General features: G+C 40.3%; 1 protein-coding gene across 1 annotated transcript in view; it reads right to left on the bottom strand.

Annotated features, from left to right (window-relative positions):
- The window catches only part of FAT4 (FAT atypical cadherin 4), a 222,443-nt gene that overhangs the window by 8,745 nt on the left and 189,345 nt on the right, over window positions 1–24,353 (bottom strand). The window contains exons 10-15 of the mRNA XM_007059147.4: window positions 21,916–22,020; window positions 18,562–18,869; window positions 13,895–13,980; window positions 11,680–11,859; window positions 9,485–9,609; window positions 8,305–8,522 (exon numbers count right to left, since the gene is read on the bottom strand). Coding sequence (XP_007059209.2) covers window positions 8,305–8,522; window positions 9,485–9,609; window positions 11,680–11,859; window positions 13,895–13,980; window positions 18,562–18,869; window positions 21,916–22,020 — 1,022 coding nt within the window. The remainder of the gene's footprint in view (window positions 1–8,304; window positions 8,523–9,484; window positions 9,610–11,679; window positions 11,860–13,894; window positions 13,981–18,561; window positions 18,870–21,915; window positions 22,021–24,353) is intronic.

Here is a 24,353-nt window from a genome sequence, read left to right as displayed (position 1 = left end):
AAGATGGTTCAATTTTCCTTGTCTCACTCGAAGCAAGCACTCGAAGAAGTATAGACACTGATAGCATTTATGAAGTTTCCGTAAACATAATTCCGTAAACAGTTATTTCCATGAAGAATAAAGTTACCCAATCAGAAGTGTGAGGTGAAGCACTGGGTAGCATGATGCTACTGCTCCAGTTTCTAGAAATTGTTAAGCACACGAGTATTCTATCTTCATGAAAGAAATAATGCATGATGCAGGCTGAAGAGTTTGGGTCTTACAGATTAGATCCCCATCACAGCTGTCAGAACATGCACATGTCTTGGCAGCAGTTTGAAATGAATGACTGCTCAAAGGACTAGAACGTATCCAGCATATTTTGCCACTTGGGTCAAGTTCATTTTCAAGATATACCTGATAAGTCTGATAGATTATGTCTGACAGATAAGTCTGATAGTTAATGGATACCTTTTTAGAAAACTTCACAGCAAATCAGAGTATCAGAAAATGTTTGATTTAGAATGTCTTTAATAAAGATCTGCAAAAATAGAAAGGGTGCTTTTGTCTTTGCAAACCCAGGTGGCATATGTCTGAACTACCCCTCAATATAAAAAGAATCCCACATTTGGAATGTCAGTCACATAGACTGTAATAACAAAACCAACACCATTTGCTAGATTCAAAAGTATTCTTAAAAAACCTCATTAGAATGAATATGTGGTTTTTACATGATGTGAAGTTTTGCACTCTGCTATATTTCAATTAGTTCTTAACTTTTGTTATTTGGTCTTTTAAAGATGAAGTGGAATGGAGACCGAAGAGTTTGCCTTTTATTTGTCGATTATGCAAAAAGAAAAAAATCATATGACCCAACATTTTCAATGCCCACTGAAATACTAAACCCCAGAACTGTAATTTTTAATGCCACATTACATAATTCTTCTACCTGCCAACAACCAATACATTCCCTAGTGATTTATTACCCTTAAGGACTGTTTATTTTTCTTTAAAATTCCATGTGGCCAATGGTAACAGACACATAAATAACATAATACTGGCATATATAAAATATAAAATTTCCAGTGACAAGGCTGGATTGTGACTTCTTCAATCTGGAAAAAGGAGTGTGGCTCCTAGTTCCTTGAACCACACCATATTTCTAAACTCAAAACAAATGGTTTGTGCTGATAACACTCTGAACGATCCCATTTCTGGGTTTTATTTAAATGGTAATGAGACTGGCAAATGAGCTATAAAGAAAAACATGAACAGCTAAGCAAAAACAAACAGAATCCAAAAGATGATCATCTAGATGCACTGTTAATAGCCTAAGAGTTCCCTTTACTGAACAAACAGCTTTTTATTCTTTTACATCTAAGTATTTTGCTTTCCGTTTTTAGTTGCAGTGATGATTTGTGGGAAAGATTCGTGAACAAAAGAGTGCAGTTCTGGCATGACAACCTGGTGATAGTATATGCCCTCCAATCACTCAGAGTGATGAGGCCAGTGAGATACCTGCCCTGAAGCGTTTAACTTATAATATTTGTTTTACTGCAAACATGTGCCCACGATTGAAAACAGCATAGCCAAGACTTTGTCTTGATTACAGGTGGACAGAAATTGAGACTTGGCAAACAAGGAACCTGACGAGATGCAGCTGGCCCTTTGGAACCATGGCTCATGACTACTCTTGGTTTAATGCAGAGATCTGTAGCACCTAAGTCATATGTTGGGGTTTCAGGGGATTTAATCAATTTCAGATGAGGGTAAGTGTGCCTATGATTTGGCCCATTCTTGAAGATCAGGTACTGTCACTATTGCATGGTGGGCTGGCATAATCAACCATTGCCGGTCGCTTATCAGACACTGTATTTTGCTGCAGGACAAAAGGTTACCCAGATCCTGCAGTGGGTTTTTGGTTAGGACGTTGGTAGTGATCTGGTTTCAATCCAAAGGCCCTAGGGAGGATCCTCAACGACCCACCAGTATAGAGATTCTTTGAGTTTGAGTTCTTCATCAGATATGCCAGTGCGGCCAGCCAGTGTCCTTGTTAAATGCTGCATTCCTGATGGTATTTTTGGAGCATTTAGAGCCAGTGAATGATGCCTGGGTCATTAAGGGATACTTTTGGTAGGGCTTTGGAGTTCAGGGACATAAAGTGAGGGGAGCAATAGGTCATCTGGACCGTGAGGATGTCAAAAACAGATCAGGGAGGGCAAGGTGAGTCCAGAGAGCTGCAAGAGAATGGTGAGGCAGGGATTAGCCCAGTCATGGTATTAAGGGCTTACACAGTAGTTGCCTGGGGATAGGCATCTCTTTCTTCAGTGCGAGAGGAGACACTTCACAAAATTCCAGTTTGTAGCAGTCTTGAGAATGGGGCCTACAATGATGGGATTCCTACTAGTGCATTTGGCTCACGCTCATTCAAGATTGGAGCAGCGAGCGACATCTGCGACCCAACAGTAGGGTGACCATATTTCCTTATGCTGAATACGAGGCACCTAGTAAAATTATTCATATTCAAGCAAGTCCAACGGCAATCAATCAGAACTATGCAGTACAAACGTCCAAATTAACATCAAGTTGACTGAGCCCCTCTTAAAAAGAAATATTGTGTAGTTGGATTCTTTTTATTTACCTTATCTTTAAGACTTTAGGGTTCACATGGGGAGGGGCCACACACACACACAAACACACACGAGAGGTGACACATCCACACTCCCATAGATCTCTCTCACACGGGGGAATGGGGGGAGAGAACCGCCAACCCAACTCTCCCTGCCTGGCAATATCTGTCCTCCATGCCTGGCTGGGCCCCCGGGACAGACTTGCCTCTCATGGTACCTGGCGCCGCACGTTCCCAAGGCAACACATGCCCCCCTCCCCATTTTTCTGCCAGAATGTGGACAGCAGTAGCCTTTTGGCACTGTGTGGGAGGGAAGGGACAGGAGCTGCTTCCAGTTACAGGGGAGGGTAGGGAGGGATGACCTGGCCCGTGTCTTTGCAGAGCTCATCTCCTCTCTCCTAATCCCCGCTCCCCTGTGGCTGGAAGCAGCTTGCCCCTTCCTGCCCGCACAGTGCTGAAAGGCCATTAACACTTCCGGGCTGCTGGCCATGGACATAACCCAGCCGCCTTCTGACCCCTGGCTACAGCATGGGCAGCAATGGGGTAAGCCCTAAGGATGAATTGTGCACCACAACCCAGGGACCCTCACTGCAGGGGCTTCAGCGAACCTGGCCAAAGAGGTGGCTCAGCAGAGAAGGGAGTCTAGGGGATGGAGCAGCCCCGTGCTCCCAGGGGGCAGGACCCAGGGCAGTGTGTATGGGGGGGAGGTGAAGAGGGTGCTTCCATGGAGCCTGCAGGGTCAGGACACAAACAGGCTGGAAATCACTTCCCCCCACCACTCCAGAGCTTAGCTGAGGGCCAGAGAGGCTTCCCCGTGCCAGCGCTGTAGGGGGCTCTGGCACTCACAGGGCTCCGCTCCTCCTGGCCAGTGCACCGGGCTGGAGGGTCTTGAGCTTTCCCAAGGCACCGGCCCAGCCAGAGGCAGTGGGGGAAGAAAGGAGCCTGCCGGCCAGGCTGTTAGTGAACTGAGCACTCTGACCAGGGGCTGGTTCTCTGTACAGTGCTGGGAATGGGACGCGTCCCACCAGGCGGGATATGGAGGAGCAGCGGGGCTCGGGGAGGGGCAAAGGGGCAAAGTAGGGAGAGGATAGCGAGTGGGAGAGCACATAAATGGCCAATGCATGGGCAGCAGAGGCGACACATAACCAGCTGCCGCCTGGCACCTGCCCGCACTCACCAGCCACCGCAGCTCGCAGCCAGTGCCAGCTTGAAATGGGATGGAGGGAAGGGCCCTGCTGGCCCGAGATCTAGCAGGTAGAGGGGAGCTGTGCTGACAGACCAGCAGGAGGATCAGCCGGTCCCATGCGCTTCAGCTTTGCCCCACCACCAGCCTCGCACACCCACCCCCATCGTCAGCTGCTGGACCCTCCTCTCACCACTAGTCAGCGAGCAGCTGGCGAGCAGGGATCCAGCCAGCAACAGGACCTGTCAGTACTGATGTGGGGAGACAGAAAATATGGGACAATTTGCCCATTTTTAAGAAAAAGTCAAGACACCTGCAGGAGGGCTTAAATACGGGACTGTCCTTTAAAAACAGGGCGTCTGGTCACCCTACCTAACAGGGAATAGGGGACGGACGGGTACAGGCAGTTGGTTGTTGGCATTCAACTGCACACAAGATGTACATGCAGCCCCTGGTTGAGAATCAGAGTTCAATGGTGTGAATGGCTAGTTTTACTTTTTAAGCCAATTTTCAGGAGCAAGGAATGCGGTTTTGTGTTGGCATGGCATTTCACCTCTTATACTCTTTGGCAGCCACGAGCAGCCACTAGACATGAATTCTGTGCATAAGGAGAAAACAATTTGGGATTTTATAGGTGGGCTGACTTAATCACGAAGGTTAAGAGAGATTTAAGGCAGGTCAAGGACCTCTTTGGGGTGGGGGGAGGGAGAAATACTACAGCAGAGGATATGGGAGTGGCACCACAGGTTGACAATGGCTGAAGGTATGTAAAGTGGGAAGTCAGGGACCAGGCATATTTTTAACCACTGTTAGGGAAGGAATTGTTAACTATCTGGGAACCTGGTTGGGTGGTGGACTGGAGGCAGCCAAATGAATTGCTAGATCCTCATTTTGGCAGGTGTCTGATGCAGGTACTCGTTCCATAGGTCTAGTTCCCAGATGAACCAGAATTGGAAGTGGAACTAGAGAGAGGAATGCCCTAAAGAAGCTGCAGAACAGGGGTTGCAGATCCTAACGTCTGGTACGAGGACACAACCCACTCTCCCCGCCTCATTATCCTCATACAGAGGAGCAAGGCTCAGTCCCAGCAATGGGATGCGACCAGATTTGGAGGGCTGATGGCAGCTTTCAAATAGGTGGAAATGATTAAGGAAGGAACAATGACCTGCACTGTATGATTCATTGCTGGATACTTCCCAGATGAGTTAACAAAGTCAATTAAACCACATCTCTCGCATCTTATCTTTCTTCCTGCACATCTGGGATAAAGGACCATAATGATCATTTGATCTCCTGTATGATACAGGCTATACAATTTCACCTAGTAACTGCTGCATTTATCCCATCATTTCTGACTGAGCTAGAACAGATCTTGTGAAAAGACAACAAATCTTAATTTATAGACTTCAAGTGATGGAGAATCCATCATATCCCTTTATAAATTGCTTCAGTGATTAATTACCCAAACTGTTCCCCCTCCCCTTTTTACTTATTTCCAGTATGAATTTGTCTAGCTTCAACTTTGAGCCACTGGATCTTATTATGCCTTCATCTCCTACATTAAAGAGCCCTCTGAGTCACAAAGAGAAACCTAATTATGAAAGCTCACCGAATTCTCCAACTTTTTTCTAAACGAAAATACTTGCAATCTTGATGGTCCTGATTCATCACTGTGTTACTTCAGTTTTATCCTGTTGTAGTTCCATTTAAATCAGTGAGTTGTAATAGGTAAAATGGAGTAAAGCAGGTGTGATTTAGGTACTGTAGCTTAATTATAACATGTTCTAGTATTGAAACATTCAGATTTTTACCACTTTTCCATATGCTTAATATCTTACTGCTCAAATATGTTAACAAGCCACACAAATCAAGTAACCAAATAATTCTGAAGGTGGGCCAAAATATTCAGACTCAGATTACAAAAATTAAGCACTCAAATAAGTGGCGTGACTTTCAGAAGTGCTGAGAATTCACAACTCTCAGTGAAGTCAATGGGCCTCTAAACTCAGGCCAACAAGATTGATAATTTTGGCCATGGTACATAGGGCATCATACTACCAGAAGGAAGAGCTGGATTTATGATTTGATCTCAAGCTCTGACTTTTCCACACTGAGAAAAGCAAGGCCTGATAATACTACAGAAACGATCCTCAGACTGCATTTTCATGAAGGGGTTCTGAAAATCTCTCATTGCCCCGGACAGGCAGGAAGACAGACAAGATACAAGGAATGTGGTTTAATGAGAATGCAACTTTATTAACTCATCTGGGAACTATCCAGCAATAAATCATATAAGGCAGGTCATCATTCCTCCCCTAATCTGTTCCACTTGTTAGAAGCCCCCCCCCCCTCACCCTTCCACAGCTGGTCCCCAGCCTCTGGCTGGGAACTCACCACCCTCCCTTCATATGAGGACTGAAGGATTAGGAAAGGGGTTTTTCTCCCCACTGTATTAGAGATTGGGAGCCCCAACCCTATTCCTCAGCTTCTTTAGGCGATGACTTCCCCTAAACTTCCAATTCCAGTTTATCAGGGAACTGATAAACCATCGGATGGTGCCTACACTGGGCACCTGCCAAGTTGTGAAAACTTGAATCATACCTATGGTCCTATCCATCAGGTCCCTGGGCTGCTGTGGGAAGGAAAAAAAAAAAGCCTCCACCCCACCCTGATCAATCTGCCAATGAGGGAAAAATTCCTTTCCGGTCTCCAAAAGGCAACTAGCACCATATGTATACAACAGACCAGCAAAAACAAAAACCCAAACCCCTCCCTCCCCCAAAAAAACCCCAATCAACCCCCTACCCCAAACAAATAAACAAAGAACAGCCCTACTCTAATCCCAGGGATGGAAGAGTAGATCTGCTGGTCAGTAGTGGTGCGTAGGCTTGTAAGTCCTCCCCTCTGTTGCACAGGAGACTATGGACTTCCACAGAGCTCCTGCCTTACTCACTCTCAGCTACATCCTCCTTCTCCCCTCTACAAGGAAGCCAGCTCTCACAAGAGGGAGAAGGGCTGGTGAGGGGGGGAAACCCCCTTTGAAGGGGAAATAGCTCTTTTCCGCCTACAGCTTCAGATGATGACCCCCATCTTGGAAGCTGCTGGGGTGCATTGTTGCTGCCTGCACCCATGCTGTAGCTTCACCACTGCTAAAAATGATGGGCGTTCTAGTGTAAACAAGCCGCTAGCACTTTAACCACCAAAGCCTACTTTGTCTTTTTTTATCATGCTTACGGAGGTCGCCTGCCAAATTTCCACTGTAGGCAAAATTTAAGCATTTTATTTATTCCTATCAAGTTAGTCTTCACTAGGCCAAGTTTGCAGAATTGAAAACAAGATCTCCTCAGATGTTATGAATCAAGGGGCACAACTTGCAGCTAGGGATGCATAAAATATGGCTCCTGACTACTGCTCTCTTTCTGTACATATAGGGTGAGGGCAAAGTAGCTACCCGCAGCTTTTCATTGTTAGGCAACAAAAAGCTATCAATTTTTATTCATCTAACAAGGAAAATGCAAATAAAAATAAATATGTTTTAATGAATTTGTTTTTTATACAATAATGCTGTAAAATTATATGCAAATGAAGTACTGATTATGGGGTTTTTGGAAGTTGATAATGCAGTCCTTTTTGTCAGAAAAGTTGTGAACTCCTGGTAGGAATGGAAACCAGGCAAGCAGACAATATCCATGCTGGCTCAGGAACAGAAAATGTGGTCTTATGTAGGAGTTACTCTAAATGTTGGGAAAAAAATTGAAAGAATTCCAGTAGTCAAGGAAACTTGGAGCTTGCATCTATCCAATAAAGAGGTTTGCCAACATCACTGCTGTACTCATTTAGAATTATGACTAAGTGGATTGAGTCATAGCCAGGGACTGAACCCATCAGTTTCTCTTGAGAAAGGTAACTTATTTAGGGCTAAACACTTGGAAAAAACTGCATGGAGCTTAAAGCACTGATTTAGCGGCACATCTCAGAATCATGTAATGTTTGCCTTTTTAACATCTCCATTCTGGTGAAGAAGATAAACTCCCAAGAAGAGTGACTTTATGGATATGAAATAAGATTGTCTGGTGTGTATTGTGTTAGTATGAATTCATGAAAACTTGTTGGCTTGTGTTTGGTAGTCTGACAGGGTGGTGGGGGAGTGTCTGAAGAAACAACATAAAATGCCAATAGGAAAAAGGTTTGCACATTAGAATGCAACTTAGTAGTGTTAACAAATATGGCAACAAATATGTTCACGCTGGCCTTAAAGTAGACATTACTTGGAGTCTAGACAAAACTGATTAGAGACAAAACTGATTAGAGACAAAACCAATAAGACCTTCTGATATCTTGGAAAATAATGAAAGAATCGCTGAGAAGATGAAAGATACTGGAATAGCGCCTTGCAGTAGTCAAAGCTGTAATATTTTATAAAGAAAAAGACAAGGGAAACAGAAGAGGTGATTTAGATCACTACACAGCAGGCAGTCCAATCAAATCAAGTCAGCATTAGCTTTAATCCTACCTTCACAGTAGTGTAATTGCTGCTTTCCTGGATATGAATTAAAATTCCATTCTCACTCCTTGTCCTGAATTTCACTTCCAAATGGTTCACACTCAGAGGCTCCAAGATGGCACCTTTAGTGCCATATTTCATCATGTACTCTCGTTTCTTATTCCGGCTCATGTGGTAGTCAAGACGTCCTTTGCCTTCTAATGATAAGGCAGTATCGGCAGTAATATCTAGGACAAATATAGGAGGAAGCGTTGAGTATGCTTTATCTAATACTTTTGTTGGGGTAAAGTAGGTGGGAAGAAATAGGAGTGTGTGAAGCCTTGGCTTCAACCGTATACTCTTTGGCCACTGCAGCTGAGCCAGCAGTGTTGTGTGAGTGTGAGTGAGAGAGAGAGAGAGTGAGTGAGTTACCTTACTGCTAGTATAGAGCAGGAATCAAGTAAGACATCCTGGGAGCAAGGAAAACAAGGAAGGCATTTTGGCTCTGTGAGCTACAATTCTTTCTTGTTATACCTCTGTTTCCCTTTGCTCCGGACAGTGTCCTTGGGATAAAACTAAACTGTGTGCTCTTCAGGGCAGGAACAATGTTCCATTTGTTTTGTAAAATACCTAGCACACTTTAGGTTGGTATAAAATAATATATAATATTAATTACACCGCAAAAGCCTCAAAATCCTACCAGAGATGCAGCAAAACTCTTGTAAGCTAGCACGACAGCAGCATATAAATAATCAATACAATAATGGAATATGTAAGAAAACAGAGCAGGTTGACATGAACAGAATGAAATGGTTTTCACAGAGCAATCACAAAAATATATTAAATCTGAATACAAATTAATTAGCTTGCTATATTATGCAATCCTAGCTATATTATGTAGAGCCATTTGTTTGCAAATTAATAATTGTAGACATAATTATGGTCTTTTTGAAAAATATGGTCTTGTTTGTATTTATATATGTGTTTTCTTATTTGAACTTCTTTTCCCTACCATATTCAAAGTGATGATAGGGCAAAAAGTCAATGTGTCACTTTTGTTCACAATTATTGTAACAGTGAATGCAAGCATGACATGTTTTCATCATTTAACAACAGTTAATTGCATCTAAACATAAAACCCAATTGCACTTGATTAAACTGTGTGATTAACTGTAGATTAAACAGAAGGATAATTAAGCCTTCTACATACATTTTTCACAGTGTTTCCCAGTCAATCCATCTTTGCAATGACATTGCTGCCATGACCAGTAATCAACACAGGTGCCACCGTGTTGGCAAGGGCTAATTGCACAAGCTCCTTCTAATCTAGGGCATCTAAAACAAATCAAAAGAGTAGTCACTGGAGTATGTACTTTAAACAAACAAAATAAGCCTTTAGGATGGAGTCACATATGTTTAAGTGATACCACCCCTTCCTCCCCAACCCACAAGGATGAATTGTTTCAAGTCTCTTGTAAAGTAGTAAAAAGTAATAGTGGCAAGTTCTCTGGACTGAAGAAATCTGATATATCGAAACAGTTTCCAGTTTTCAGTGCCAAGTTGTTACAGTATTAGGAAAAGAGAGAGGACTTTAGAGGGAACTAGGAGGAAAAACAAAAACTCTGTCTTATATGCCTACACATTAGATATTAACTTGTATAATTTTCAAATAATATTCATATGCATACATATCAGTGTTCGTGTATGTCTTAAAAAACAACAGTCTTCTCAAAGACTACTGCACTCAAACATGTACAATATCTTTATGGCAGTCTTACATTTGGGTTACACAATAAAAATAATGAAAATGATCATCTTTCATTTTATGACTTCAAGTTGTACTCTGGTCTTTCACTCAACCTCCTTTCAGTCACATTCTTTGTCTACACATATTCTTGGTCTAACAATGTAATACAAAAAAGATCTGTAATATTCCTACTGTACATATAATCTGAAACAGGAATGGGGAAGGGAACTACCATGTAACAAACTTGAATTGAAAGTAGTGTTTTTAGATATAAATGAGTAATGTAGTCTGAATCTTTGCCTAAGACAGAGACTGTTAAAATTAGTTGAGAGGTTTTCAGAACTGGTGCAAGATTACTGTTGAAGTTTATGGTCTGTGAAGAAGGTTACATGGCTAAAATTTTAAGCAGATGCATACATTGTAGAGCAAGGATCGGCAATCTTTGGCACGCGGCCCATCAGGGAAATCCGCTGGTTGGCTGGGACAGTTTGTTTACCTGCAGCGCCTGCAGGTTTGGCTGATCGCAGCTCCGACTGGTCGCGGTTTGCTGTTCCAGGCCAATGGGGGCTGCAGGAAGTGGGGTGGGCTGAGGGATGTGCTGGCCGACGCTTCCCACAGCCCCCATTGGCCTGGAACGGTGAACCGTGGCCAATGGGAGCTGCGATTGGCCGATCCTGCAGACTCTGCAGGTAAACAAACCGTCCCATGCTGCCAGCGGATTTCCCTCATGCATCGCGTGTCAAAGGTTGCCAACCCCTGTTGTAGAGGTTTGTCATCATGTAAAGAGTTTGAAGATCCATCAATATTTTCTTAGATAATAACCTTTTTAAAGGAGGAGGGTAGGGTGGTTTTAACTTTGAATCTGTCAAGTAAATCTCGAAGGAAGCCTGGAGACATCTTTCATTGTTAAACTGCCCGAGGTACTAAAGGAAAAGTCCTGATTGGCAGGCAGAAGTCTTGGATGGTGAAAGATACAAAATTCAAAGCCAATGTTTTACTTCGTTGGCATGTCCCAAGATGCTGTTTTCTAGGAGAATGTTATTGAAATTGACATTTTCAGCTACAGAAGCTCAGGAAATCTCGTGCCATAAGAAACAACACAAGCTTGGGAGGTGAAAAGGGGAAAGATGAACTAGCAACTGTGGGCTTGCAAGCCATACTGTTGCTATAACTATAATGTCAAACAGTGAGATGAAAAAACAATTGATCAGCTAATCAATCATTTCTAAAACAGCATTCACAAAAGGAGATCGTATCGGGGAAATTCAGTGATATTTGACTGGGAAAGTGAGAGAACAGACATTTGGGAAAAAACAAAAAGTCAAGGTTAGTGAACCATACCACTATAGTCAAATCCAGGTGGAATTTACCTGGAATTTTTTTAAAAGAGCTACTTTATTTCAGACTGCTGGACAACAAAAATAATAAATAGTAGCAGAAATGTACTGTTGCTGCTTTGTGGAAAATTGGAATTAGGTTTCTGCAAACTCTGATTGCTGCATAATATTATTTGCAAATTTAGATTCTTCCTTGGTCCTTTACATTTGATAGTATATTGTATACTCATATTCACAGGCATTTGAATTAATTAACATTTAACTCTCATATCACTTTCCTTTATTATATATATTATCAGATACTATGTATAGCTGACATACCGATCTAAGATTCCTTGAGCTGCCAAAGCCTGGCTGGGTTCCAGAGGACGTCCATTGACTGCAAACTCCATTATACAACCCACAAAATCATGACTTTCCACCTGTCCTCTCCTTTGAAGTATTGGCTCTAGCGATCTAATGCCACCAACAGTTACTCGATTTGGTTGTACGTCGAGAGTCCTAGAAGAGAAGTAGAAGAATCGGTGCATTAATATCAGCACATAAATTGGTGATAATAGAATAACTCTCATATCTTCTGAGATCCTTCATTTCTACAGTTCAATTTCTACAATTTCTATACTTCATTTTTTACAATCACAGAATTATTGCATACAGTGACCAATCAGCTCTATTTAAAACAACTTCTGAAATAATAATTACAGTGGGCCTAAACCTGAAGTTCTCACTCAGCTTTTACTCAAGCAAATCTCCTTTAACTTGATGGAGATTTTTGCTTGAGTCAGTACTGAATAAAGATTTGCCCTAATGATATTTATAATTGGGGATGATATTTCATTACAGATTGGAGCACCTATTACAAGGCAATAAACTGCTTTGTTAGTGAGGAAGCCATAGGGCTAAATGAAAAGTGAGCCAGATTAATGGTGAGAAACTAGCAACAATATTAACAATATTTAGAATTAATACAGCACTCTTCATCTTCAAAATGTATTTAAATATTAACTAATTAGTCCTCACAACATTCCTAAAAGGTGAGGTAGGTACAATCCACTTCTTCCCTCCCCCCACACTAAAAGTGAAAACAGAAAATAAAAACAATAAAGATATTTGGAAATTATTCCAAATATATGGAAAAAAAACTGAGAATTGTTACTTAGCCTGAGCACGTAGCAATCAGCTGGGAGATAAGTCTGAGATTGGTGCGATTTCTCATGTGTTCATAAGAAGTGAAAAGTAAAGTTAAACAACAGCAGAGTGAAATTTAGGAGCTCATGTAACCACTGGAATATGAATTTGGGTCTGTATTCCTATATGTATTCGGGTAAATATCATTTTATTTTTGGTAAAAACAAGGGCATAGGAGGCTTTGCTAAGGAAAATTTTTTGCACTAGCCACTGTAGAATTTCAAATATTCTAAGGATAATTAGGCTAGAAACAGGTGGAGTGAGAGGTTGCTGAGCTAAACATAAAACATTTTTAAAAAATTGTGGGGTGAACTCCTGACCCCATTGAAGTCAATAGGAGTTTTGCCTCTGACTTCAGTGGTGCCAGGATTTCACCCTATAAGCCTGATTCTGTGACTGCTCCATATGCACATCTTGGCCCAACTGCAATGGAAGTTCCACACATAGAACGATGGCTAAATGGGAACCTAAATTTTAAAGCAAGGCCATTTTAATTCTATAATGAGAGATATTTATCCTGAGACAAAACTCCATTTTAATCAACCTACTTCTGCAATACTGTGAACCCCATCCTGCCCAATAGGAGCATTTCAAATCCCACAGGCTAAAAACATAAAAACCGGATGGATATTGGTGCAGAATCAGAAATGCTGACTTCACTGTTCCTAAAAGATACATTTTACTTTGCTTAGATTATGACCAGATTCTGTTTATCAGCCAGTCAGAAAATATCTGATTCATGAGTACAGTTTTTTAAAGTCTTTAATGCCTTTATCAGTAAGCAGATTATGACTGGCTAAAGTTTTCTTTTACCTTTTAAAGCATCAGTGATTCTGACTGTCTGATATTCTGGTTTGATAATTAATTTGGGCTAGACTGTGAATTTTCACTATGGCGAATGAAGGGAAATAAGGACCCCCATTACACCACTTTTCAGGCTGCCCAAAGCTGTATGTCTGCTACTTTTCCCCAGAGTTGGGGACTGGGCAGTCTTGGCTCTACCCTACCCCTTCAACAGGGCATCAGCCAGTACAACTGAGCTGGACCACAGCAAGAGCAGGGGATGCAGTGTTTTAATTTGCTGCTGCCATATGCCAGCTGAAAATTACTACACCCCAGAACAAGAAGGAAGCAGGGAGGGAGTTCTGCCTCAGGAAAGAATACCTCCTTAGGCCAGTCCTGCTGTGGTACAGCTTATGCCAACATTCCTTGTACTGGGCTATGCCTAAAAGCACAAGCCCCCCTTCTATTACCTGGTCTGACATAGCAGTTATTCTAAATTTCTCCTATTTGTAACGATTTTTAAATTTTACCTCTTCCACAAAGAGCAAAATGAAATATTCTTTACCAGTCAGTGGAAACAGCCATATTACTAACAGTACAATAGCCTGGTTCCTGATCCTCAGAACAGGAGTCCACCGTTAAGGATGCTGCCTGCAAAGAAACACAAAAATGTGTTTAATATTAGAAGGACTGACTGTCCAATCTCATTTTCACCACTTTACGACTTGTCTGATTATTAAATACAAAAATATCCAAAGGTTTAGTTAGTCACATTATACCCGATTTTCTTCCCTTGTGCATTCACAAAATTGGACACATGTAAACCTATGCCTACACCTCGCAGGTACGAAGGCTTACGTCTGCCCTTCAAGTATTCCAGTACCAATATGGCTACAGCCCTTGCCTCTGCACCTTGAAAACCTAGGTAACACTTGTATCTGCACAGGATTTAAACTACTGAAAGGGTATGCACAACTATGAAAGCAGACGCAGGTGTTTGCAGGCCCAGTTGTTTTGCATGCATGTGTGGAAATGAGGCCTGCCTCAAAATTAACCCTTTTACTACTCTTTTTTTTTATTATAAGTGAAGTTTCAGGATGCAACCTTCTCTTTTGAAGTCAAACCCAAGTTTACCATATAAATAACACCACAGTGCCTTCTAACTAAGAGTCTCAAAGTATTTTATAGACTCTAATGAACTCAACACCCCACCACCAATGTGAGGCATTTAGTGTTATTATCCCCTTTCACAAATGGGGATACTGAGACACAGAACAGTTCAGTGACTTGGCCATACAGAAAGTGACTGTATGAGTTAGATAAGGGATATTTTTCCCCCATGACACTGAAGTAACTTTTGGCCATACTGTATTCTGCTATTGATCTTCACATAAAAGTCCCACTAGGCTCATTGTTAGTTCCTTCATGGACTAGACCATGGTATCTAATATATATTTTCAATTTGACTCAAAGTGTGTCTTCTCAAAGCCTGGGGCACAGTACAAACATTATCAGTAAAAAATTGTAATTAACAAACTGGACCAATGTTCAAAACACACCCCTCTCAATCTGCCCATAACGAAGATTCTCCCATAGGCATCATACTTCCCCAGAAAAATAGCTAGGAGAGCATACGGTGTACAGATCAGAAATTCACAGACACTACAACAATGGAAAGAAAAATCTCCTTCTTTACTTCCTGCACAGTCATAGCATAAGACCTCTCACACTCCTTCTGCTGCAATTTTTTCAGACAAAGTCAGACTTCCAGTATCAGGACTTTAGCTGTCTTCACACTTCATTTGTTGTAAATCGCTTTGCATACTAAAATGACCAGTGAGGTTGATGTATGGGAAGAGGTTAATGTATGTAAGAGGCATTTGGGAGCCACCTTATCAATCAGTGACAAAAGATCATTACAATGTGCTACCAAAGTAGCGATCCATGGAGTGGTCTGTCAGCTGTACTCTGAACATTCTTCCTTCAAGTCATCACAAAAAGGTCTGGTTCCATTAGCCTCCCCAGGTGAATCAATAAAACAGGTGGAGTCAGCAACTTTGTGGGATAATCCAATGGTCACTGTGGAGGCAATGATATCTGGAGATGCTAGATATGGAGAGCCATCTTCTGCACAGACAACCAAGTCACCCAGATCAATCAGTTTTGGGAACTCCAATTTTAAATAAGGTATGACATTATATTTATGACCTCTTCAGTAACACTCTAATCTAATGTCCATAAAATCTGCCAAATGGCTCCCACTGATTTTAATGGGAATTGAATTGGGTCTTCTGACATTTTAATTTTACTCCCAGTTTAGCAGAAGGAATACAAAAATGTGCCACTTCTCCATTAATAATAGGTGGAATGTATTGCATAACAAAATTGAAGGTTAATTACTCCCTAAGTCAAATTTTCAAAACATAAATGTGATCCTCTAGATGTATATTCAGCTTTCATATTACAGCAAAATGCATGGAAGCAGTTTATGGCAAATTTAAATCAAATGTTACTGCTTGACAACAGTTTGGTCTATATTTATGTTTAGGTAACTCTACAGGAGCTGTACAAACACTAAATGCTATTAATGTGTATTCTTGTGTAATATATTGACTTTTTTTGCTTACAATTAAGTTCACTCACCACTAACATTAATGTCTGATTGAAATTCTTACAAAATCTCCACACTTCATTTCCAAATACACACCATGAACTGAAACATCATACTGAATTCATGGTTCTCAAATTTAAATCACTTACTATAGTATGTCCAAATTATGTATTTGTTTCCTCTATTTTATTTTTAAAAGGAAAGCTTATCTTGCATTTCTTTCCATACATAATGAACAACCTATTCCTCTTGAGAAACATAAGCCAGCAGCGCCTAAGTACATTATATGCTGAGTATAAATGAAACAGTTCATAGAGCACATAAAATTAGTTGGCTAGTTTATATGGTATCATATGTATACATATTTTAAGAGTACATTAACAACAAAAATGAAAGATCAGATTTTGTTTTTACTAAGCTCAATAAATGTAATTTCCACTAATTTACAAAGGTACACATTCTGAAAAGAAGGATGAGCTACAAGTCCATCAGAAGGGCTGGATATTTGAGACCATATTTTGCTTGGACCTGAGTTCATACGATTTATTTTCTAACATTAGTCAAATGCTCCTGCTTGTTACTTTAGCATTACTCTACAGTTACCTCTTCAAGTTATGAGAGTTTCTATCCTGTCACTCTGTAATATCTCAAAACTGACAACTTAATGATTTTACCAGTTTCCGATAAAATCCCATTGCACTGTAGGAAATGACAGATTTGAAATCCTGTAGGGAAGTTATTTTATACATTTTTTGACATGTGGGAGATATTTTTTCCTACAGCAGAAATACTTAAGACAAAAGTGATTCTTTTCACATCTTGTGTTTGTAAACAGCTGACGTGGTTAGGAAAGATTTAAATACAGAAACTATGTATCAGAAGCAAGCCTTTCTTGAAGCTTGCTTTAAAATTTTAAGCATACATACACAAAAGGTAATTTTCTAGAAAAATATACCTTTTGTGTATAGTAGAACTCCTTCTATAGACCTGATTACAGTTTGTTTTTTCTTTCTTGCGTGTTTGTTACACATTTTTAACTTGTATACCTATAGTTAGGCATATAAATCTTTATTTAAGCATGTATGGTCTGAGTTAATTTAGTTAATAAAATCCATACTTGGATATCTAAATCAACACCTGTGTGTCTGGTTAAGAAATCATATTTGAAAATTGGGACCCTAATGTGTTAAATATCTAAAATTAATATGTTCCAAGACAAAAATGTATCCACACTGGTGTAAATATCCTTCAGAAGGACATAGAAAATAACATCTCTACCAACACTCATAAAAGAAAAATCAAATTTAGGGGCAAACTATCCACCTCCAGCACAAAGATACATGAAAGTGAAAAAACTGGGTCAGCAACTCTGAGTTGAAAAGAAATGCAGAGTTGCAGGCTCAAGCTCCTCTCGGAGAAAGGAGCCAATGGTAGAGCCTCTCTGCTGTGCAGAATCAGAGACCCACAGCACCCAGCTGCTATTAGGATGCCTGTGTTCTTAGACACCCCGATATTCAAACCTTGAGGCACATCACCCCTGTAATAGCAGCATGGTTGGCTCAGTGGTTGAACTTCTATTGGACCCACACAGTGTCTATGCTGTATCTTTTCAGTAAGGCTCCCTGAGCATGGGAACAGAGTTTAATGATACAGTAGTGCTGTATCCAAGCACCACTGACTTCTTCAGAATGTAATGGTAGGAAAACTGTAGAGTTCAGAAGGGGCCATGAAGTGTAGAACAGCTGTTCCCTTATTCCCCTACTGCTTCTAGCCTGACATGCAAAACAAAACTTGGAACCCCAACCATGTATCGTACTCATGGACTGACTTTAGTTTCAGGCATGTGGGGAACATTGCTTAGGAGACACTGTTAAGAAAGGAGCACAGAGAACACACAAAAAGAAAAAAATCCACTGCAAAAAAAACCTGGTAAAAAATGGAAAAGGGCAGAGCACCATGAATAAGACAACCATTTGTACTAGCCTAGATTTTTGGGCAGTTCTTCTGTCCCTGATTCATTGCATAAGCTTCTTTTCAACTAAAAGATGTTTGTTTTAAAAATCATGAAACCTTTGAAAAAATACATGGGTTTAAATGATAGAAGAAGAAAAAAAAGACTGGAAGCAGGACAAGTTTTGTAACATCTCTAAAAGTTTAAGACAGTCACAGAATCCAAAGATCCCAAGAAATCTGCTCATCTCTACTGTAGCTATAGTATATAATTGTGAAGCATCTACACTCATTCTCTTAGGGTCCACTGTAGTATCACTAGATAATTAGACTTCATTAATAATCTTCCCATGTCGCTAGACAATTAGTCTTCACTAATAATCTTCCCCACTGTCTGCAGTAGTTAATTAGTCTTCTGGATAGCTCTTTAGCTCATTGAGTATTTTTGTTCCCATTTTTTCAAATTCAGATTTTTTTTTTATTCTGAGAAAACCATTATAATTCTTCAAGCCTTCTGGACAAGATGCAAATTACAGTGTTTTCCCAAAGCTGGAGGTAAAGCTAGCGAATACAACTTTACCAAGTTTTATATTTGTTTGTGCTTACGTGGAAGCCAAAGTGACTTGAAACTGAATGAACATTTACTTAATTCTCAGTGGAGCATTTCTTACCATTCCAGCCCTCCGGGCAATAACAGTGTGAAACTGGCCATCAGACACTTTCTTCGTTGTAGTAAGTTTATACGTGCCACTGCCAAGGTTGTAGGAGAATCTCAGCCTTTCTTCTGTTATTTCCAGAGCCAGGAATTCTGCCCGTTCTCCAGTCTGGTTGTCATAGTTATACAGCATTAAGGCATTACTTTTGATGGTTGCAAACTTTATATAAATATAATTGTTGTTTGGATCCATAGTGGGAAATTCCATATAGGACAACTCTTCAAATCCATAACTATTCAATTCACAATGATTTCCAAAGACACCTATAAAAAGAAAAATATGTCTGTTATCAAATTGTTTTTACCCCATTTAATCAAAGTGTAGGACATAAAGCACGTAGTTCAGTGCTTTTAGATTGTTTATGACATGAGTTTCTTAAAAGCACCTTAAAAAGCCATAAATAAAAACATATACATCTTGGACAAAAAACAGTTATTGCCGAAAATGTTATTTGTTAAAGTACCTACATTCCAAAACAAAAAATGAAGTATAGACAACTGGATAAAAAGCAAGGCATACTGTTGTTAACTTCTAGAGGGGGTTTGAAAAAAACGTTTGAGTTGAGATTGTGTCAAATATAGGTATCAATGGACATAATGTATTTTAATCCAGATATGGGGATGTATTTGTTACTGAACATATAGATATTGATGTTCACTTTCCATTCTGACAGGTTTCAGAGTAACAGCCGTGTTAGTCTGTATTCACAAAAAGAAAAGGAGTACTTGTGGCACCTTAGAGACTAACCAATTTATTTGAGCATAAGCTTTCGTGCTGGTAATAGCTTATCTAAAGTGATCACTCTGTGTGTGTGTGTGTGGGCGGCGGGGGGAGGGTGAGAAAACCTGGATTTGTGCTGGAAATGGCCCAACTTGATTATCATACACATTGTAAGGAGAGTGATCACTTTAGATAAGCTATTACCAGCAGGAGAGTGGGGTGGGAGGAGGTATTTTTTCATGCTTTGTGTGTATATAAAAAGATCTTCTACACTTTCCACAGTACGCATCCGATGAAGTGAGCTGTAGCTCACGAAAGCTTATGCTCAAATAAATTGGTTAGTCTCTAAGGTGCCACAAGTACTCCTTTCCGTTCTATTTCCCATTCCACTTTTACAACCTGAGATTGATTTATAGCTAACTAGCTGATGCAGCTTCATTCTTCTTCTCTCTCCCTCCCACCAACTCTATGTTTGTATTTATTTGTGCTGGTTCTTTTTCCATTTAGTTTTTGAAATGAATTGTATTGTTACTGCAATGCTGAGCCAAAGAATTTTCCCCACAAATATTTGTGGACGTGTGTCAAATAACGTGAAGAGAAATTCAAGCCAAGGTGGAATGCATCTTATTAAATTGTGATTGTTCCATTCCTTCTTGAATTTGGCTATACGTTATCTATTAGTCCTTAGCGTTCAAGTCCACAATAAACTTAAAATATACTAAGCCTTGTCTAGGAGGATGTACATATTTTTTCTTTGCTATAATCTGGCTACAAACATCTGAGCCTTCCACTTTCTCAGTATTTTATTTAACTTAATATATATGTGCACTCCATACATTTCTTTCCAAATGTCATTGAACTGTGTAATTACTTTTCCTGTTTTCTATCTTAATCTCTAAAAGTTAGATGCATTTATAATGAAATCTGATTATAAACATAGAAACTGAGTAAATCTCTGAGAAAAATGATATAATATAGGATAAGCAATTCATTACAAGTGCAAGACAGATGAAAGTTTGCACAACAAACCAGTTAACAATGGGTTCTGAGAAACATTTTTCTAAGATAGGGTTACTCTTTTGGCTGCCTTTTAAAATATTTGTTTATTTTTTCAGCTTTTTTTCTTTTTCTGTTTATTTGTTTTATTTAACATCATTCTTTTCTACATGAACAAAGACAATCCACAATGGATCTGCATTCAGACCCCAGCTTTGTGTGACTGTACCAAGTAGGGTGACCAGACAGCAAGTGTGAAAAGAAATATATAAGAAAAAGCCTGAAATATTGGGACTGTTCCCATGAAATCGGAACATCTGGTCACCGTAGTACCAAGATCTCTGAAGTTTCCCTTTATGTTTTGTATCATTACCGGCTGCTCAATTTCCTGGTAAAAATTAGTGATAATTAACTTCAAGTAATTATTAAAATATGTTGATAGGACTGTATGAATTCCTTGTTTTATTCTTAGAATTTACATCTAGAAACACTGCAAAGTTTTAACAGAATACAATAAACAGAATGGACCGGGATTAGTGTGGAATGATTCGGTAATGTGTTTTGATCTTTCCATGTCTTTATTAATGCTTTTTAGCAAGGTCAAGTGCCATACTCAATATCTGAGATTATGTTGCTCATGAACAGAAGAGTTAATTACGTTTACTGATTCCTTGCCTGCATATTTTTGAGGAGTTGTGAATACAAATGTGATTATATTGTAAGACCACTGAAATAAAACAGAAACTCCCCTTCTATAGCTAGAAAACAAAATATGATGCCTTCTTTGCAAATTATTAGTGTGTGGACCAACAGAACTTGATTGTGGAACTTACAATATATAATTTGCAATCTTTACACCTACTGTAACTGTATATTTATTCAGAACTCAGTGGTGTGACCTGCACTCAATAGGACTCCTTGTGTAAGGAAGTGTTCACCAATGCAAATAAGGGCTGCACAACCTAGGACTCAGAATATTTCTGGGCTTTTCATCTGAGAAATGTCTGCCCCTCTCTTCTGGAACACCAGTAAAATACTCCAACGGAAAATAAGGGAAAACTGTAGCTTTAAGGAATCCAAAAGTGGGGGCAGCATGGAACCCAAACAATCCAGGGGAGTTCAGTGAGGGATTGTACAGGAAGTGATGAGTGATCAAGTGCAACCCGAGCAGCCTGGCCCTTTGTGGGTTGGTGTGAAGAGGGGGAAGGGTGTAGGAAGGCAGCTGTGATTGTGAGCTGGGCATACAAAGCGGGAGGCATCTTGCACACGTGCACGTGTACACACACACATACACACACTCTCAAGGGCCAATAAAATCTGGCCCTAAGTGTACACCAGGAAAAATCTCCTCCCTTCCCTTTTGTTCTCATGTAGACGAAACAGAAAGTGATATTATAAATCACTAAGGATTTCTTAAATAGATGCTTTTTTCTCTTAACTGGACTGTATTTTAACCTTAATGATTTGGGATAGACGTGATTTATTTTGGTAAATTGAAATTAACATAAATAAATATAGGTTTTATTTAAGTGAACCTGAAGAAGTCAGTATATCTATGAAATCTTAACAAAAAAAACCCCAACAACAACTTACCAAATGGACAGTGACAATAATATCCTTCCACTCCATTTTGACAGGATCCTCCATTGAAACAGGGATTGCATTCACAGTAATTGACAGCAGATTCACACGTTTTCCCTGCAATCAGATAACCAAACGAACGTCCATGTTAGAGTTTTCATGTCAGTTTCAACACGGGTCTTACATTAGGCCAACGAGCTTATGAACCCTGAATATATTTTCCAGCTGTGCCTGAGAAAGGAAGAATGATCCCATGGATCAGTCACAGGATTGGGAGTCAAGAGACTGAGATTCTATTCCTGGATCTGCTACAGATTTACTGTGTGATGTTGAGAAATTTATTTAACTCCTTAGTGTCTCAAGTTATTATCTCACAGAGCATGTTGTGAGGCTTAATAAATTGATGTTTGTAAACTGCACTGAGCGCATCAAATATATAGCTGGGAAGTATTGTTATCCCTATTTTTTTGAGTGCACTGAACTCATCAGGGTGATGGGAATCAAGGATAAAGAAAGTATAACTTGAATGAGTTTGAATGTAGCAGGTTTAACACAGGCAGCTATTATAAGATTTTTTGTATCTTTTCCCATCCATTATGAGCTTCTTCCAGAATTGGAGGGACCATGGTCCTCTGGAGCTAAAGCATGTTATTTTAGAGCCAGTTTTCTTCTGAACAGACATTGTCACATGTGCTGAATATTATTCACTAGAGAATAAACTGATGCCATATAATTCATTTCAACAAGCCTAAATGACAAGTATTTTTGCATTATATAGTCTGTAAATAAACGAAAGAATAATAGCAAGAGAAATTATAAGAGCTACCACAAGTATATACAGGAGTACCAAACTAAAATGCTGTTCACATGTAAACAATAATGATGTCCCCAATTGAAATAATAAACTAGATTTCTCTTTTCTGAGGTGATCAGATACTGTAGTGGTGCCTGAATAAACCCCATTTTCCCAACCCATCACCTCCATCTTTGCATCCCTCCACTGGTTCTTCCTTCACTGCATCAAGCACAAACTACTGGTCTTCATTTTTAATTCCCTTCATGTCTTAGCTGCACCCTATTATCATCCCTTATATGGTTTACATATGTTGATACCTGCCTCTTAGTGATACCAGCCTTTATTGCAGGGGTGGACAAACTTTTTGGCCCGAGGGCCACATCTGGGTAGGGAAATTGCTTGCAGGGCCGGAGCAGGGGGTTGGGGTGTGGGGGCAGAGTGCGGGGTGTGGAGGGGGTGTGGTGTGCAAGAAGGGGCTCAGGGCAAGGGGGTGGGGCATGGAAGGGGTGTGGAGTGTATGAGGGGGCTCACGGAAGGGCGTTAGGGAGTGCAGGAGGGGGCTCAGTCAGGGGGTAGAGGTGCTGGAGGGGTGCGGGGTGCAGGAGGGGGCTTGGGCAGGGGGCTGGGGTACAGGAGGGGTGCAGGATGCAGCAGGGGGCTGGAGTGCAGGAGGGGTGCGGGGTGCAGGAATGGGCTCAGGGCAGGGAGTTGGGGTGCAGGATGGGTGCGGGGTGTGGCAGGGGGCTCAGGGAAGGGAGTTGGGGTGCGGGGTGCAGGAGGAGTTCAGGCTCCAGCCTGGTGCCGCTTACTTAGAGCGGCTCCGGGGTGGCAGTGGCACGGACCGGTGCCAGGTCACTCATGTCCCATGATGGTAATGGGCAGTATGCAGTACTCTCTCCTTGGTCAAGATCCTACATTTCTGAGTACTTTGGATACTCTTAAATCCATTTAGAAAACCAGGGTTGTACTGTGCTAACTCGTTTAGCAGTCTAGAAATTTTGCAACGTGTCTGCTTGTTTTCAGTACTTTTTGGTGAGGGGTTATACGTTTAAAATTAAACAAAAAAAAGTGTTCAGGCACTTAACCTGCACAGGCTGTCTAAATCAGTCGGCACCAGCAATATGGTAAGAAAGTGTTGGGAAAAGCCTTTTTGGTTAATATTAAACTCTTAACTTCACCAAAGGTACGGGAAGTAGGTCCAATGCCTGTATCTGATCATATATTTTTTTTTAGGGGGGTGGGTTATTTTACATTTTTTTCTTTTTCTTCTTCTTACATGCAAGAAGGAGTCTAATCTTTCTGATCTTAGATATAGCTGTTTTATTTAAACCTTAAAAAAATAGTATCCTCAAAATATTGATCTTTGATTGTGTTCAAGTAGGAGATAATATGTGGGGTACAAATAATAAACTTGATCCACTGACATTTCTCAGTAGTTGTCAAAATTCAAAGCTAATAATGCTAATCTTTATGATCTTAATCTAACTAAAGCAAACTCAATGTTGATCTTTTTCTTCTTCCTCATTATCCACTAAGTCAGCTAAAGAGCTTGGATGTTTACAGTTTTTAACAATGTTTTCTTCACAATTAACAATGGTTTGAACAATTGATGATACCAGTAAAAGTTAGTTTACACTCCTACCAGCTGTTTTGA

This window comes from Chelonia mydas, chromosome 4 (genome assembly GCF_015237465.2).
Source record: "Chelonia mydas isolate rCheMyd1 chromosome 4, rCheMyd1.pri.v2, whole genome shotgun sequence".
Classification (NCBI taxonomy): domain Eukaryota; kingdom Metazoa; phylum Chordata; order Testudines; family Cheloniidae; genus Chelonia; species Chelonia mydas.
Note: the sequence above shows the minus strand (reverse complement) of the source record. Positions and strands in the feature narration are given on the sequence as shown.